The sequence below is a fragment of the Mizuhopecten yessoensis genome, unplaced genomic scaffold, assembly GCF_002113885.1.
Source record: "Mizuhopecten yessoensis strain PY_sf001 unplaced genomic scaffold, ASM211388v2 scaffold10771, whole genome shotgun sequence".
Lineage (NCBI taxonomy): Eukaryota > Metazoa > Mollusca > Bivalvia > Pectinida > Pectinidae > Mizuhopecten > Mizuhopecten yessoensis.
The window spans coordinates 2,450,021-2,467,951 of NW_018408713.1; the positions used below are offsets into that span (position 1 = coordinate 2,450,021).

At 35.7% G+C, this 17,931-nt stretch overlaps 1 protein-coding gene across 1 annotated transcript in view; it reads left to right on the forward strand.

The window, feature by feature from the left end:
• Positions 1-295: 295 nt before the first annotated feature.
• Positions 296-17,931, forward strand: part of LOC110462304 (exportin-7-like) — a 29,871-nt gene continuing 12,235 nt past the window's right edge. Inside the window, exons 1-19 of the mRNA XM_021516215.1 lie at positions 296-331; positions 1,537-1,683; positions 2,955-3,048; positions 3,609-3,679; positions 3,955-4,050; positions 4,246-4,323; positions 5,166-5,315; positions 6,525-6,651; positions 7,591-7,784; positions 8,578-8,724; positions 9,090-9,265; positions 10,122-10,179; positions 11,693-11,825; positions 12,455-12,560; positions 13,018-13,156; positions 14,486-14,559; positions 15,112-15,256; positions 15,985-16,141; positions 16,974-17,041. Coding sequence (XP_021371890.1) covers positions 317-331; positions 1,537-1,683; positions 2,955-3,048; positions 3,609-3,679; positions 3,955-4,050; positions 4,246-4,323; positions 5,166-5,315; positions 6,525-6,651; positions 7,591-7,784; positions 8,578-8,724; positions 9,090-9,265; positions 10,122-10,179; positions 11,693-11,825; positions 12,455-12,560; positions 13,018-13,156; positions 14,486-14,559; positions 15,112-15,256; positions 15,985-16,141; positions 16,974-17,041 — 2,175 coding nt within the window. The 5' untranslated portion in view covers positions 296-316. The remainder of the gene's footprint in view (positions 332-1,536; positions 1,684-2,954; positions 3,049-3,608; positions 3,680-3,954; positions 4,051-4,245; positions 4,324-5,165; positions 5,316-6,524; positions 6,652-7,590; positions 7,785-8,577; positions 8,725-9,089; positions 9,266-10,121; positions 10,180-11,692; positions 11,826-12,454; positions 12,561-13,017; positions 13,157-14,485; positions 14,560-15,111; positions 15,257-15,984; positions 16,142-16,973; positions 17,042-17,931) is intronic.

The window sequence follows — 17,931 nt, forward strand, 5'->3', positions numbered from 1 at the left end:
ATTCTATTCTTTTAACATTTTCAAAAATGAAATTATATGATAATAACGATTTTTGTCAGTTTGTCGTTAAGCTAATCATGCTTTGAAAAAGTGGTTCTGGTCGTTATAAATGAGTTGGCTAGCCTCTACATGCAAACATGACGTCAACTTATTATTTTTTTTGTCAAGCAAGATAAATCCGAAAACACCTTGATTTTCGCCCTTTCAAGATCTTGTGAACACTTCGTGGTGTAACTGCTTGTTATTCAAGAGTTTTGAGGTAGTGATATTTACGCATGCGCAAATGTGTGTTCAATTTAGTGGGGGGAAAACAAAAATGGCGGAAGAGCAGGTGAGGATCGTTCTCAAAACACTCGTTGTAATCTAAATTGTAGAATAAGACAAATGCGTTGACTGCATGTGCAACACGAAGAAAAACCACAGATATCTTTCCACAAGCCACTTGAGCGCTTAAACATATAGCTTACACTCAAAATCAAGCTATGATTTGTGTGGTAACGGTCGAAGCATGACACGAGTTTTGAGTCTTGTGTTTACAGAATTTACGATTCAGTGGTTATGTTGTTGTTGAACACTTGTAAGTTTGTAGTAACAGTTATGTCGTGATTCATATTGTTTGTGATCAGTCAGTCTAGCTTATCTCATATTCATCCTCGAACAAAGTTCGATTTGTCATCTATGTTGTCAGTGATAACTTCTCATTTAACAAAAAAAATATATATCGTCCTACAATGTCACATCACACAATTGGTTTACAAAGCCAATGTTATTAAATGCATTTTCAATGTGTAAGTTTGGATAAATATGTATCTATATGTGCACAAAGAAGCTAGAGTATATGCTGTCAATTTCATGTGCAGCGACGGGGATGTTTATTATAATAGGGGGTTTGTAAATTGTTCTTTATAGTGTATGAGACATAAGTTAAATACCTTGAGTCACGGTTGAAAATTTGAACATGTTAACATTCTAGTGGTTTTGGATCAATCCGAAGTTCAAAGGCTTTAAGCGTCAAGAAAAACGTTAAAAATAAAACTTTTCTATTAAATATTGTATATTAGGAACAACAGAAACAGTGATTTTAAATCTTTAAAGGCTACATATCGCAAATTTTGACATATAGGAAGCAATTTACACCAGTAGGCCAAGAGAATAAAATAATGTATAAAGGAGCACTGTATCCCCTGTTAACAGCCAAATAAATGAAAAAATCAGGCTTTATAATGTTCAAAAGCTTACTTGCCGAAAAGAACTGCAAGAAATGTTATGATTTTTGTGTTAAACATTATTGCCAAACCCCTTTGTAACGCCAAAATCCCTGCAGAAAAATGATGGCAGTATGACAAGGTTTTCCTGTAAACGAAGTAGGTGTGTCAATGACATTTGGGGTTAGAGGAGTGGGGCATAAAATTTGGCAGTTTAGTTTTCAAAAGCCTACTGTAATTTAATTACCAAACAAAAGTATGTGTAAAATAACATGATATATATATGTATGAGACAACCAAGACAAAAATATGATTTACTTGATCTTTTCAGGAGCTACTGCAGTTGGAGATTCTGTGTAAGCAGTTCTATGAGACAAACAACACGAACCTGCGAGCAGATGCAGAGAAGGCTCTTGTTGATTTTGCAGACTCCCCAGATTGCTTGAGCAAATGCCAACTTCTATTAGAAAGAGGAAATGTATGCTTTGAAACACTTGTAATTTATTTTGAATGTTTGAAGATTTTACCTGTAATCAAATATATATAAATGGGACCATTATATATTTGAAAATGTCTGTATTTTAAAAATACTGTCATCTCGGTCGTAGGAAATGCAAACCATACAGAAACTATGTGATGTGGCACTAGTTAAATGTGTCTGGCTATCAATTTCTATGATCATCACTTACCAAGTATTTCCGGTATATGTGTATATATATATTGACTTGAGCAAGCTTATGACAGGCTTTTGACTATTGATCATAATCAGGGTTGATCAGGGCACATTTTAGGTCTGTTTAAAGGACCCCATTGCCAGTCGAAAAATGTGTGATTTTTCCAGTTCGCTCAATTTAAATTTCTATTTGGAAATCTAAAAAAATGCAGCCTATGTAGGAAAGACAATGATAATGTTGTCATCAAGATCGGCTTAATTAAAAGTAAAACAGTCTAATTTCATGTATTCAAAAAAAGTTGTTACAATGATCATCCTAATTTCCAAAAATTGTTCTGATATCAATGAATTTGTTCCCAATTTCATCCCAGTGTGTGTTTTCCAAAACACTGATAAACTCCTGTCATATGATCAGCACGTATTGGACTTGCTCAAGTCCGTAGACAAGACAATAAACATATAGACTGAAATCCAGTCTATACTCTGATAGATATCAAAGGATAATGAGTTACCAGTGTAAAATGAAGAGACCTTGAGGATCCCTGTACCAATGCACTGTGGTGTTTCCTACATGCAGTCATGATCACCTCCCCTTAACTTCCTTTTTAGCTAAGGCGTTAGCCGCCAGCTATTGGTATTACTNCTTCCCTCGACCAGGTAGCTCAAAATATTAGAGGGATAGTTTAGCAGTCTGATAACACTCGGAACAATGCTGTTGGTTATATTCTCTTTATTTTATCTTTATTATTTCTCATAAAAGTCCTGTAAGGTGTGGGGTTCTTTTCAGAAATGATTTGTCCAAGCTATAGTACGTCATGCCAGAAAAAATGGTTTTCAATACTTAGTTACAGTTTATGGCAGTGGTACAGGGACCCTTAACTCATTCACCCCTAAAGACACATTTGAACTCTTCCAATTCAAAGATTGGTATAGTTCATTATGAATTTTCAGGGGTGAATGAGTTAAGTATATGTAGGTTAAATAAAAAAACGTTAAATTGAAATGTTATGTTCTAGGCAAAGATGTTGAAGTTTCAATAACTGTTTCAAATACTGTATGTAATGTTCCTTTTTCAGTCACCTCTTGCACAGCTGCTGGCTGCAACGACTTTGACAAAACTGGTGACACGCCCAAATATTGCATTACCCTTAGAACAAAGGATAGACATCAGTAAGTAACTTCTGGTACATGCTTCTTCACTTATAGTTTACCAAACTTTGAAAATCATAACGATTTATGACAATATCTTGTAATGCTAAAGACTTGGTCCTCATGTCTTTAAAAAAAATCATCCTGAGATTTTTATTGTAATGCAACATTGTCAGATCATGAGAATACGATAATTGAAATGTAAACAGTTTCTTAGTGAAAATAAAAACATATGTATGTACATGGGACTCGTTGAGAAATCAGAAATTAATTATTACATAATATTGGTGATTTAAAGACACTTGTCATTAGTTAATAACCATGTTTTACTTTGTATTGGATAATAAAAATAATCTGATTTGAGGAGGGTAATAGGTTTGGCAGCAGGCAATAATATATTATTAAACGGGGTACCAAGAGTTCCTGTACATTCACATATGTAAACAGACTAAATATATACAAACAGATGTGGTATTTTTGAAAACATGACATTAATTGAAATATGATATTTGTTTGTTTGAATGGTTTTTAATCTGCTTCACTACCATGACATTTATAACTGGATCATTTTTGTATTTCAGGAAATTATGGCCTCAACTATTTGGGAACAAGGCCCAAACTGGTGCACTATGTGTTACAGGCCCTTGTACAGGTAACATTGATTTTCCCCCTTGTTTGTGACAGTTGTGTGGTTCTAGCCATGGTTTGCCGGGAAAATGTTAGCCTAGACTTTGACAACATTTGGCTGTGCAGTTGTTCTTCATAAGAGAAGTTTAAAATTCTGTCCAGATCTTCTGACCATGGAAAAATGAAGGATTACATTTAAGACAATTAAATTTTGATTTTCCTAGGTAAAAAAATTTGATGAAATGGTGATATTCCAGAATGTATTATTTTATTTGAATTTTTGAATTTTTCTGTTTGTAGCTATTTGCAAGAATCACAAAAATTGGATGGTTTGACATGAAAGATGAAGAATACGCATTCAGAAATGTAATCACAGACGTCACAAAGTTTATACAGGTAAAATCTTGATTGTCACAAAGTGCATGATATTAAATCAAAATCTACCTGGCACTTTTACCTTGGATAAAACAAAATTCAGTATTTTTGTTTGTTAAAGATGCATTTTAAAAAACAGATTTAAAACAAGAATATATATTTTCAACCTTTATTCAGATTTCTCAAAGATCTTTATTGATCCCATTTTGCTTTCAGAGTGGCTTCACACAACATGTGATGATTGGGGTACAGCTGCTGTCCCAGTTGGTCTGCGAGATGAACCAGGTTAGCGAAGTAAGTCAGTTGGGCACCTCTACCGTTCTAAGATGAAAAGGGGGTGGGTTGGGGGTAGTATTGATCCGTCGCTATGTCCATATTGTTTTATTAAAAGTTATCTCTGTTTTGTTACCTTCAAGGAATTTTCTAGATGAATACATCCCAAATTCATACAATAAATAATGATAATAATACAATAAGGCCCACATAAAAGGTATGTTTTAGGTATCCTGACCGACCCCATTTTTTACCAACCCAAGCAATTTTATCTCGCTATAAAGCACTTAAACGTCCGATTCGAACGAGTTGAAAATTGTAAACCTCTCTTTTTTTTATTTGCAGGTATCAAAACCAAATTTAATTTACAAATAACTATTTAAAAGACCTGAAAATATAATGAAAAATTCATGCAATTGGTATGAATAACTATGTTTGGTGATTTTTGTAATTTCTTAAATGAGCCCTTCCTCAACAACAAAAAATCTCTACCAACCTACCCTATTTTTTCAGTCATGTTACCTGAAACATACATTTTGTTTGCCTAATATTTATAGAGGTATTATAACAAATGAATTATTCTGATTCTGATATACTGGGAAGTATGTTTGTGTATGTCCCATTTGACAAATATAGGAAGTAGTGGTTATATAAATGTCCTTGCTCCATATGCAGTATAGAGGGAGTAGAAGGGTGTCGAAGTCCCTGTCCTTACGAAGTAGGAGATCTTTGGGATTTGAATCCTTTCTCCATAAAGGGTTAGGAGAGGTGGCTTCATAAGGAAATATTTTGTGTTTTCTCACCGCGTGTTTTCCTTTGTTTCTTATTTTGAGTTGAATTTGAGGATTTTTTTCCTTTGCCAGGCTGATGCCAGCAGATCCTTAACAAAGCACAGGAAGATAGCATCATCATTCCGTGACACTCAGCTGTTTGAGATTTTTCAGCTGTCATGCTCCTTGTTGCAAACAGCTGCTGGAAACATAAAAAACATGAATTTCTCTGATGACAGTCAGGTAAAAACATGAACTTCTCTGGTGACAGGCAGGTAAAAATATGAACTTCTCTGATGACAGTCAGGTAAAAATATGAACTTCTCTGAACTTCTCTGATGACAGTCAGGTTAAAACATGAACTTCTCTGGTGACAGTCAGGTAAAAACATGAACTTCTCTGATGACAGTCAGGTAAAAATATGAACTTCTGTGATGATAGTCAGGTAAAAACATGAACTTCTCTGATGACAGTCGGGTAAAACATGAACTTCTCTGATGACAGTCAGGTAAAAATATGAACTTCTCTGAACTTCTCTGATGACAGTCGGGTAAAAACATTAACTTCTCTGATGACAGTCAGGTAAAAATATGAACTACTTTGGTGACAGACAGTCAGGTAAAAACATGAACTTCTCTGATGACAGTCAGGTAAAATCAGAATAAAACCATTGGAAAAAAAATATTTACAGCATGACAGTTGGGTATTGTAAGTCAGTGTTATTTTGTGAAATACACATTTTGCAGTAATTGAAACGGAGAATCAATCACAAAATAAAAGATCTTACAATTAATTTATCCAGCAGGATTAAATCAGTAAGTATGTGGTGTAAATTTTGTTTTGTTAATTGGTCTCGCATTATGTTTATGAAACATGTTATCAATGATTAATTTAGCAATATTTAGAGTTTAATTTCAACACAAGGAACACATTTCATTAGTAGTACATCAAAGGAAACAAGTTTAGGATCCACTTTATCATATGACGCTGACTTAAGACCCAATTGTAATAAAAAACCAAGAAAAAGAAATTCAATCCAAACACTGTCTTCCATTCCATGAAAAACATGTCTATCAAATCGACTTTGGTTACAATCCATAGCTCCATATGACAACACAGTTGCATTGCAAATTAAGTATCATCACAATTCAAAAGTTGATGCAATGTCACAGTCACAATCGAAAGTTAGATGTCATGTATAAATTCACAATGCCAAGTTAAATACGACATCAAAATATGAAACTAAATGAGACGTCTCAGTCACAATCCAGGTTTAAAAAATATATAATAATGTAAACAGAAGTTCAAGCAAAAGAATGTTTTGAAAAATGAAGAATAAGTAAATGAACTTGTGTTTCAAAAACTTTTTCTGGATATGTTTTAAAGGCCAATGGTAATCATTGAGAAATATTTGCGTCACTAATTTCCCTGTTACATGTGTTTCATTTGCAGCATGGTTTCATCCAACATTCCTTACGACTGGCACACAACTGTTTAACATTTGACTTTATTGGCACATCTACCGATGAATCGTCGGACGATCTGTGTACAGTGCAGATTCCAACATCTTGGAGGTCAGGTAAGTAGAATTTTAAGTTCATCATAAATAGTCCAGTTATTTAAACCCCATATTTTCCTTTCCAGAATGTGACTGTGTATACATCATTTAGAACACTATAAAAAGAATATCTCCATGGCCTTTGAAATTGTTACACATTATTTTAATACAACTTATTCTTCTTCGTTTTAGAGGATATCCTCTTTTTTCCTATTTTACCTTGTGATTTAAAAAGTTCTTGATTTGTTCTGAAACATTAAAAAGTATAAGATTCTTTTATGCCCAGGGGTGTAGGATAGGGAAATTCCACCCAAGGGGTTTTCAAATTCGGTAAAACCTGAGGGTTTTGCAAAATTTGAAAATCCTGAGGGTGGAATTTCCCTATCATATACCCTTGGGCATAAAAGAGTCTTTTTCTCTCATTCCAATGACCAGAATAAGCTCAGAAACCTTTTCCCCTGAGCTTTTTAGACGAAAACAAATTAGCCAGCCAGATTTAGTATATCCCATATTTGCAAACATTGTTTGCGCAGAAAAATCAATCACGCCTTTATAAGATGTACGGTAAATATATAATAAAATGTTTTTATGCAGCTTTTTAAACGAATTAGCCAGCACGAATGATCACATCGCCTTTTCCGCATTGCGGCATCGGAGAGTTCCAAATTCGTGACGTCACATCATTGTTGTAGCCATTGTCACGTCACGTACCGTGAAATAGGGTGCTAGATAGATATTTCCTACACCCCTTTCTTACCCTGGATAGCTATACCTTACACACAGGAAAATGGGAGAGATTGATTTCCTCTCTTTTTCCCAACCTCAAATCACACCCCAGAATAATATAGACAAGCAGGAAAATATATACAGATGATTAGAAGATGAGATATAAGTATCACCACATCTTCTGCACTTACATTCATTATTAATGAATGAGAATGACAATTGTTCTGTTGACAGCTTTCCTGGACTTTGCCACTATGCAGCTGTTTTTCGACCTGTATGTGGGACTGCCGGTCACATTATCTCCCTTGGCACTCTCCTGTCTCGTCCAGATCGCCTCTGTCCGACGGTCTCTGTTTAACAACACAGAACGGGCCAAGTTTCTTAATCAAATTGTTGTTGGTGTGAGGAATATCCTGGAGAATCCCCAGGTAAGATCTCTGGCTGCCCCTGGTGAAAGTCTGGTGTTTATATTTTGATGAAGACCCTAGTGTTTTGTCCACTTAAAACATGAAGTGATTTGTCCACTTAAACATGACTTTAAAATTCAACATGGGTCCGATACTCGTGGTTCACATTGACCATAAAAAGTGCTAGAATTGAGCTCAGTGCTTGAAAAGTACGGGGAAATAGATATATATTGGAAAAGTGTTGGACTTTGTTCAATATTCTTGGAAAACATGCTTGGGTATATATATTGGAGACATGCATTCTTTTCTATAAATGTCTGTTTTAAGGGTTTCATGTTGATAAATTATTTCAAGAAGATCATCGATTGTTTTGTGGCAATGTGATTCCTTTTACTTTCTTTATATGTAACGTCCTGAAAAGGATATTACTAGCTAGCATTATATTCCATTTTTCATCGTTTGTGAATTATTTTATGATTTAAGTCTTGGAGCTTGCAAATTTTCAACCAGTATTGAATAAATCATGTGTTGATTAATCGCTTCACACAAAATTTGTCTGTGTTTTGTGTGATGTAGAGTACAGAAAAAAATCTTTGTTTTATAATGTATCTCAAAAAATATTTGCACGCTTTTATAATCTGTGTAAAATTATCTATCATAACAAATAAATGATTGGCTATATAACATTGATACCATCTGTTATGGTTTCTCCATCTGTTATGGTTTCTCTGGTTTCTCCATCTGTTATGGTTTCTCCATCTGTTATGGTTTCTCCAATTGTTATGGTCTGTATTAACCTACTGTTGGCTTTCAGGGTTTATCTGACCCCAGTAACTATCACGAGTTCTGTCGCCTGTTGGCTCGGCTGAAATCCAACTACCAGCTAGGAGAGCTGGTCAAGGTAGACAACTACCCTGAGGTCATCAAAATGATCGCCGAGTTTACTGTGACCAGTCTCCGGGTAGGTATTATACGTATTTCAGTGTTTGCACTGGGGGCTGTCATTATAAATTATAAGTTCTTCAATGTGTTTAACTATATGTGAATCATGAACATTTAAGGAGCCCGTTTTTGTGGTTTAAAAGGAGATGGGTGTTTCACTAATCCCTTTCTATATAGTATATACAGGCATTTTTTTAATGTAACATAGCTATATTATTTGAAGCAATCTGTGGAAATTATTTTATAAAATTTGCAATGTATTATTTTAACTTAAAGGAAGAGAGAAATTGAACCAATTAATGTCAGTGACGGACAGATTAAAAGTAATTCACTCCCCAGTTCAGAATTTGGAAGTGGCATTAGATTTTTGTTTTATTTTCATAGCAAATGTGGCAGTTTGCACCAAACAGTGTTCACTACCTGTTGAGTCTGTGGCAGAGAATGGTTGCATCGGTACCATATGTGAAGGCCACGGAGCCACATCTTCTGGAGACCTTCACACCCGAGGTTCTCAAAGCATATACTATGTCACGTCTGGAGTCGGTCACCATCGTACTTAAGTAAGTTCTAACTACAGACTCGGACATTCTGTAGTGCCTATGTCAATGCTATGTACGAGTTAACTCGGTTGAATGCTTTAACCTAGGTCCTTTCAGGTTACATTTGTCATGTTGTTTTCTTTGCTGGCTCAATTTATTCGAATTACTTTAGTGAAGTCTATCTTAAAAGTCTTATTTCTGTTGCATGTTCTTCTATTTTCACTTGATCTGGCCTCTTTTGCTGGAAACAATAGCAACATCACTGGGGAAATCTTAATCTTCTGCTTTTGTTACCGTTTTCCAATTTATCCATTGTGAGTCCATTTTCTGGTCATTATGGTAATCCAGTCAATGATAAGAAGAAATAAATATCCTTGCAACCTTGTTTAACTTCCAATTTTACATCAAACCATGCTATTCTTCCTGTCCTATCACCACACAATCTTTGTCGACACCTTAGACCACTACAATGGAGTCTGGTAGCTTTAAGTACAGTCCATAAATCAAACTCCATGATTCATGTTTTTTGATTTGTCGAACTTACGGTAAAGTCAGGATTTTTTCAAATTTGTTCAATTAGACACATAACAGTCACATTCGGCCTTATGCAGTATTTATTCGAAGTTCAACATTACGTGAGTCCATGTCTCGGATGTTTCAAATTTTCCTCTGATGGTCCCACATAGTTCGAAACATCAATGTTTGACTGTATTTCTCTCTGTCAAAGACTAATGGAATGCACAATTATAGATTTGAGTTTGATTCAGTTGACTTCTTTGAAGTGTTTTCAACACACACAAAAAACTTAATTCCTGCTTCCTATCGCTAGATTTTCACCCTGAAACCCTACGTTACACAATATGCTTTGTCGTTTCAGAGATGGGCTGGATGATCCACTTGATGACACAGGAATGGTGATGCAGCAATTAGAACAGGTTTGTAACTACAGTAAAACGCCACTTCCTCCAACTCTGTTTACTCGAATATCCCTAATTCGTCGAACAGTTTGTTTGGTCCCGACCAAGTTCGTACATATTCTTTGTAAACTAACCCCGGATTAGTTGGACTGTTATTCCTCGAATACCCTGTATTCCTTGAGCAAAAAGTTGTGCTTGGCGGATATTTTACCTGTGTATCACAGGTACTGGCACTACCGTCGACATGTCTCGAGGCACAGGCTGCGGTCCACACTCATTGTGCTTATACAGGTGTCGGCTGGACGTCAGCTAATTAGAGGATTAACGGTAGTATCATTAAGTAACTATACCGTTATCCTGTTGTAGCTGAATTATCTTTTTGTGTTCATATTTATTTTTTCCAGACAATGTTTTGACATCAATAATTTGGCGGAAGTGTTAATTCACTGGGTGTGTAAGACCATATTTCAGCATTTTCTAAAGCGGAAATTACATAGCTTAATCCGAATAACTTTAAAGATATTCAAATTTTAACCTCAAATTCGTTGATTACCATGTATTCCTTGAACTGTTGATCTGGACTCTTCGAGTTGAAGTAAACTGTGTTTTACTGTATTACCAGGAATAAATCCATGTTTTATATTGGCATATTCAACAAATTGAGTGTCAAAGGGGCGTTAATATTGAGGGTGGCTATTTAACCACACATGTATTGCAAAGTGAATATCTAAGTAATTGGGGAAATGGAAATCCTGAAAGTGTTAATATATGTATTAAAGTTCAAAACACCTTTATCTTTATCAGGTGAAACTTTTCTCAATCTAATTAAAATTATATCTTCACATCGCTCCAGTTTACTGATATGTCGCGTTGAAGATCTAACAACATCCCATAGAGCGTCATGTTCAGGCGACCTTTGCATTAACCAATCAGGTGAGAGCTTACGCATTTCTGTAAGTGATGATGTAATGATTTAGGAACACACTTGCTATGATAAAAGACTGAGAGGTGTCAAATGAGCATCGAAAATGGCGGCGCCCATGACACCACGCCGTGTCTATCTACAAGACAACGTTTGTACAATTTGTGGATTTTGCTTTGAAATAAGAGAGACTTCCTCTTCTGGTGATGTTGTCGTTAAAAAGTTTAACAACCTGAAACTAAAATTAACCAATGACAGGCTTCGCAATATTCAAACTATCACTGGACCAGACGAAAAAGTGGATTTTGGTGTCTGCATAAATGCTACAGGTCCTGCTTTCTGATTGGTTGAATGAAAGAGTTATGTCGCGTTTTGATTGGCTTGTTATAAATGCGATAATGCATTCATGTTGACCTCTGACGTGACCCTCTACGGGATGTTGTTAGATCTTCAACGCGACATATCTGTAAACGGGAGCGATGTGAAGATATGATTTTAATTAGATTGAACTTTTCTATAACTGTCCACATTTTTGAGATCAGCTTATTCACTCAAGTGATGTTATCCTATGGTGAAGATCATATCTCTTTTCATTGCATGTGCTTACAGTTATCAACCATTGGGCGTTGTGAGTATGAAAAGACGTGTGCACTGCTAGTTCAGCTATTTGATGAAGCGGCCCAGAGGTACCAGGAACTGATCACATCACAGACGCAGGGGGCTGAGATTACAATTCAGGAAGGTTCGTATCTATGGGTTCCTCTGATCATACATACCTGAAAAAATGCTTCAATATGTGGTCTGCTTGAATTAAGTAAAAATATTTGCTGAAAGTCGTTTGTTCCTTCGTTTATGATATAAATGTGCTGGAAAATTTCAATTATTTCCATGAGCAGTGCTTGAATATTTGTCCAATAGAATGTGCTTGATTGTGTATGATACTGGTGGAATTTCGCTCCTTTTTGGCCTTTTCATTGAAGAGTTGGTCTACACTCGACATGCAATTATCAAAGAGAATGTTTTATCCTAAATACATATATGTAATAAATGTATTAGCACCACATAGTGATAGTCTTTGTCCAAAAGCAGTGTGTGGTTACATAGGTTCTAAAAACAATTTCTTTAAGGTGAGTGATTTGAAAATGATCTGCTAGGTTGTTAGATTTGCTTTGATTTAGAGAAAAATTGAGTCAGAAAATGAAAGTTATCACAAAGTTGTTTCTGTATAAACTTTATTAGAATTCCAAGTCACTTATGACACAGTTCACATCTGATCTGTCTGGAAACTAGAGTTATCATCCCTGTTTTCATCCTACCATGTACATTGATGTAATGAGAGACTATATACACGGCTCTTTGTTTTACCCACAGGTCGGCTTTCATGGCTGGTCTACATTATCGGCTCTGTGATAGGGGGGCGTGTGTCGTTCGCTAGCACAGATGAACATGACGCCATGGATGGAGAATTAGCATGCAGGTAAAGCACACAAATATTTCTTGTATTAACTCATTCACCCCTACAAATTTAAAGTGGATTTGCCCAGTCTTTGATTTGGTAAGGTTCAAGTGTAACTTTAGGGGTGAATGGGTAAAAAGTAAGAAGAAAGAAAAAAAAGTGTCTACTAAATCTGTAGAATCAAATTTTGTGAGACAGAAAAGTAGTTGTCCAGACATTATGAATGGAAACTAAATTTACATTTTACAAACTCATTGAGATATTTTAATTTGGGAATCCCGTATTAAATTTCAGCATGATATTGCTAATATTTCTAAATAAAATTTTGATATATAATATATGTAATGTTACCCATTGTGATGTCACAAGGATTAATACAATGATGCAATGTATTCATTACACAGATTCTGAGTGTATCATGCTGTACTGTACAATGTCTTAGAATGTCTCTGACCATATTCATGTCTTTCGTCCCCAGGGTGCTACAACTGATGAACTTAACAGACAGCCGGATTGCTGCTCAGGGGGGCTGTGAAAAATTAGATCTGGCAATCCTCAGCTTCTTTGAACAATTTAGAAAAATCTATGTTGGTGATCAGGTCCATAAGATGTCAAAAGTAAGTGTTGACTGTAGCAATCTTCTTTTACCCTTACATCACCCGTGCAATGAGGAGCACTGAAATACCACTATCTCACCATAATTCTCATTCTGATCAGAGATAGAAATACAAATTGTTACTTTTGGGGGAAATATTTCCAGAACATTATAGTAGATACCCGTTTCTCTGATTAAGTCAATTTTTGAGCTCACCTGGCTTATGCCGTGGCGCAGCGACCGTCGTCCGGCGTCAACTTTTTCATTTAAACGACTTCTTCTCAATAACCAACAGGCCAAATGTCATGATATTTGGCTGGTTGGTTGCTGGGGTGAAGCCCAACAAAGTTTGCAAAAAGAAATCAACTTGACCCATATTCAAGGTCACAGGGGTCAAATTTGTTAAAACATTTAAACAACTTCTTCTGATTAACCAAAAAGCCCAGTAGCATGATATTTGGCTAAGAAGTTTCTAGGATAAAGCCTGACAAGGTTTGCGAAAAGAAATGACCTTAACCCATATTCAAGGTCACAGGGGTCAAATTTGTTAAAACCTTTTAAACAACTTCTTCTGAATAACCGAACAGCCTAGAATGATGATATTTGGTCAGTAGCATGCTGGGATGAAGGGCTGCCAAGTTTGTTCAAATAAATGACCTTGGCTTATATTCAAGGCCACAGGGGTCAAATATGTTGAAAAACTTTAAACAACTTCTGAATAACAAAAAATGGGATAATGGGCTACCAAGTTTGTTCAAATGAATGACCTTGACACATATTAAAAGTCACAGGGGTCAAATAGGTGTAAAACCTTGAAACAACTTCTTCTGAATGACCAAAAGGCCTAGGGTGATGATATCTGGCTAGTAACATGCTGGGATGAAGGGCTGCCAAGTTTGTTCAAATAAATGACCTTGGCTTATTTTCAAGGCCACAGGGGTCAAATATGTTGAAAAACTTTAAACAACTTCTGAATAACAAAAAAGGTCCAGGATGATGATATTTGGCCAGTTACATGCTGGGATGAAGTGTTACCAAGTTTGTTCAAATGAATAATCTTCACCCATTTTCAAGGTCACAAGGGTCAAATATGTTGAAATCTTTTAATAGATTCTTTTGAATATTATACATGTAGCTGTATTTTAGTCCACTTTTAAGATTACAAGTGTGAGATTAATGCCAGGTGAGCAATTCAGGCCCATTGAGCCTTTTGTTTAATAATTTCTCTGATATAGCCAATTTTTAGGTTACTCGGCATGAAGTGGCTGGTGACCTAAAAAGGGCTTGTTATTTAGCTCACCTGATGAATGTGTGACAGATTGTAGTGACTTCAGTGATTCTATGTTTACAGGTATACCGACGACTCTCTGAGGTGCTGGGGCTCAATGATGAATCCATGGTTTTGAGTGTATTTGTTGGTAAAATGTAAGTAAGACAGTGCGAACATATCACAGTTTAACCAGAGATATGATATAGCTGGACATTTTTCCTGATAAAATATTTCATGATTTTCTCAGAAATTTATGTGATAAAATTTTTAATTTTGCAATTATATATAAGTAAAATAATTCAAACATATCTTGGATTTCGTGTTGGTACCAAGAAACGTATCACAGCCCTACATCATCAATAGTCTGTGATAATGAGGTATATATATGCATTTTCATAGGTATATCTAACATTATAAGTACATTTTACTAATGTTGATATTTCTAAGATTATCTAAATTACGTTTCTGTTAATTCTGACCATCTTATTTAAAACAAAAGTAGCCTTCTTCTGGATATGTCTCTTATTATTTAGCTTACCTGTAACTACTACCAGGCGCTTAGTGCCTGTGAGATTATGTGATGATGCGGCATCTGGCACCATGACGATCATGTAGCTTAATGGGATAAAGGGCTTTCATGGTTGTTCAAACTTTGACCCATATCAGTATTAGAATTCTGATGAGATACTAATGTTTTACAATAACAGAATCACAAACCTGAAGTATTGGGCGCGGAGTGAACAGATCATCTCTCGGACCCTACAGCTGCTTAGTGACCTATCCGTGGGCTACAGCAGTGTGAGGAAACTGGTCAAGCTGGAGGCGGTCCAGTTCATGCTAAATAACCACACAGTAAGTTTGAGAGTTTTTTATGACAAAAAAAACCCAGTTTATCTAATCATACCCCCAGCATTAAAGATGTGTATGGTGAGAGGGAGCTTGCTATACCAGGGTACTTGAATTGAGACATCTATCTGTGGAAGGAAGTTGAGAGTTTGTGCAGTGCATTACTGCTTACTTTGTCAACTAGTTTTTATGAAAACTTTGCACACATGATCAGTACCATAGGGGGTTGTGCACATGATCAGTACCACAGGGGGTTGTGCACTTGATCAGTACCACAGGGGTTGTGCACTTGCCATTTATTTCTTATCTTAACAATTTTGTTAGAAGTAACAATATTATTACATAATCCCTTTCCTGATAGCCATTAATCAATTTGGTCTAATTGCTACTGTTTGCAGGGTACGTCCTGGCAGCAGTGTTTTTTGTAAGATTTTTCAATTATTTTCAAAATGTTGACGAGTCCCATTACATAATGATGTAGTTGATTCTCAAAAAGCATCAATCCAGGACTTTAATTCCTGTGTTTAAAAAAATCATTGAATCGGAGTCGCCTCAATTTTGATGATCCCAATACAGTGTAGAAATATGAATTGAATTTAAATTTAGCATGAGGCCATGTTCTATGACTTTCAATGTGTAAGAAAACAAACATGGTCCAATACCACTCTTGTGTTGTAAAAGTTGTCCTACCCTATACTTTTAGTCACCTGAGAATTGATACCTTTACCTTACAGAGTGAACACTTCCCGTTCTTGGGGATCAGTACCAACAACCGGCCGATATCTGACATGCGATGTCGTACCACATTCTACACAGCATTGGGGCGGTTACTGATGGTGGACCTTGGCGAGGATGAGGAAAAGTTTGATAAATTTATGATACCATTGACTGGTATGATTTTAAATATGTCTGCCTTTGTAAGCCTTAAGAAACTTCTGTTTCCTCTATAAACCCTTTACTCTCAAAGTTAAAATATCTGCTCCAAAATCTACGTAAAAAATTATTGAAAATATGTCAAATTGTATGCTACCATACCTTTGATGTGTATAGGAGTTATGTCTTAAATCTGATGATAAGCATTGTAATTCAGAATTTGTGATATGTTGCCTAAAGCAATACGCCACACCTGTGATTATATGCCATAGTTATCTCCCTTCCATATAGATTTTACACTATACTCTGCATTTAGCTCTATAACTCTTATACTAAAGGTCCAACATTCATCAAGTTTCGGGATACATCTCAAGGAGCACTACAGCAGTATATCCGTGATGATCACTATGGCCTGTGCCGTTTTACGTTTATCACAGTCCAAACGGTTGAACCAGTTTGACCAGAGTTGTTCGTTTATGAAATAAGGTCAGACCCAGTAATCTGATGGTGCTTTCAGGCATGTCTTGACCAAGCCTTGCAAGGCCTGCATAAACTTTTGCAGGTCCGCCAGAATTTATACCCGAAAATGTTACATTTAAAACTGGATATACCGGTTGTTCCTCATAAATGAACAGGCCCCAGTATTTTCCACTTCATGAACTTTTGTTAGATGTTACCTATAGGTTTGTTTCTATGGTTGGTCTTTGCATTTCCCTCCATTTCCATCAAAGCCAGAGTGGTGAGGGCATATATGTTTTTGTTACCAACATATTCTAGTTAGCAATTGTATGTAATCATTCAAAACAAGGAATTATAGCCATGCTAACAGTGTTTTCTTTATTTTGTTAAGCTGCGTTTGAGTCGGTCGGGAACATGCTGGCATGTGCAAATACCCCGATGAAGGCTGAGGAGGCTAAGGTAATTATTCTCCCATAACTATAACAGCTTTCCTCACAAAAAATATGTTGGATAAAAAGGCAAGTCATGCATTGGAAGGCAAAATCAATTACTACTCTAGAAAGGAGTTTTTCATTAAACAATACCAAATATATCATTGTTAATTATGAAAAAAATATACTTGTAATGGTTTCCATTTTCGTAGCTAATATTCTATATTAACACATGGTGTAAGACATGGCAGAAGGTTGCCATCTTACTAGCATCAAATCATTACTGCATCACCAAGAACCGTTTTCAAAGATCATGTGGGGGTATGAACTCTTTCACCACTGTAGACCATAATGGACTCATCCAGATCAATGCATGGGAGAGTCTTCTTAAGTTGCATAGGGGTGAAAGGGTTAAACAGTGGATAACAGCTCCAGTTGTGTGGTGTGTGTTAAGGATGTACTCTTCTGAGGTTTCAATCACGTTCAAGCCTCGTTTTGATCTGGTGTAATGGGTTTTTGTAATATTTAACAACTTATGATCAAGTTTATTAGCAAACACGCATCTGAAAAATATGTCAAAAAACTGGATGCCTGTTGTTTGTAGAACTGTTTTTACAAGAATTTAAAAAAATTACCAATTTGGCGGCCATTTTGAAAATGTGTATTATTGTGTAAATCTTGTGCTTCAAAAAAGGCCAAAATTTCACCTTTTTTTGGCACTAGATTGATCACTTAAATTGTCATTGTGTCGCCATTTTTAATTGTAGCAGGTTCATTTTTGCTGTACAACTTTATAATGTTAAATATGATAAAAATGATATGCAACAAACTGGAAAATTATACATTATTGATATTTTTTTTACGTATTTAGTGTAACTGAAGCACTTTTGGTTTTTGACCCCGAAAAAGGTAAAAAAT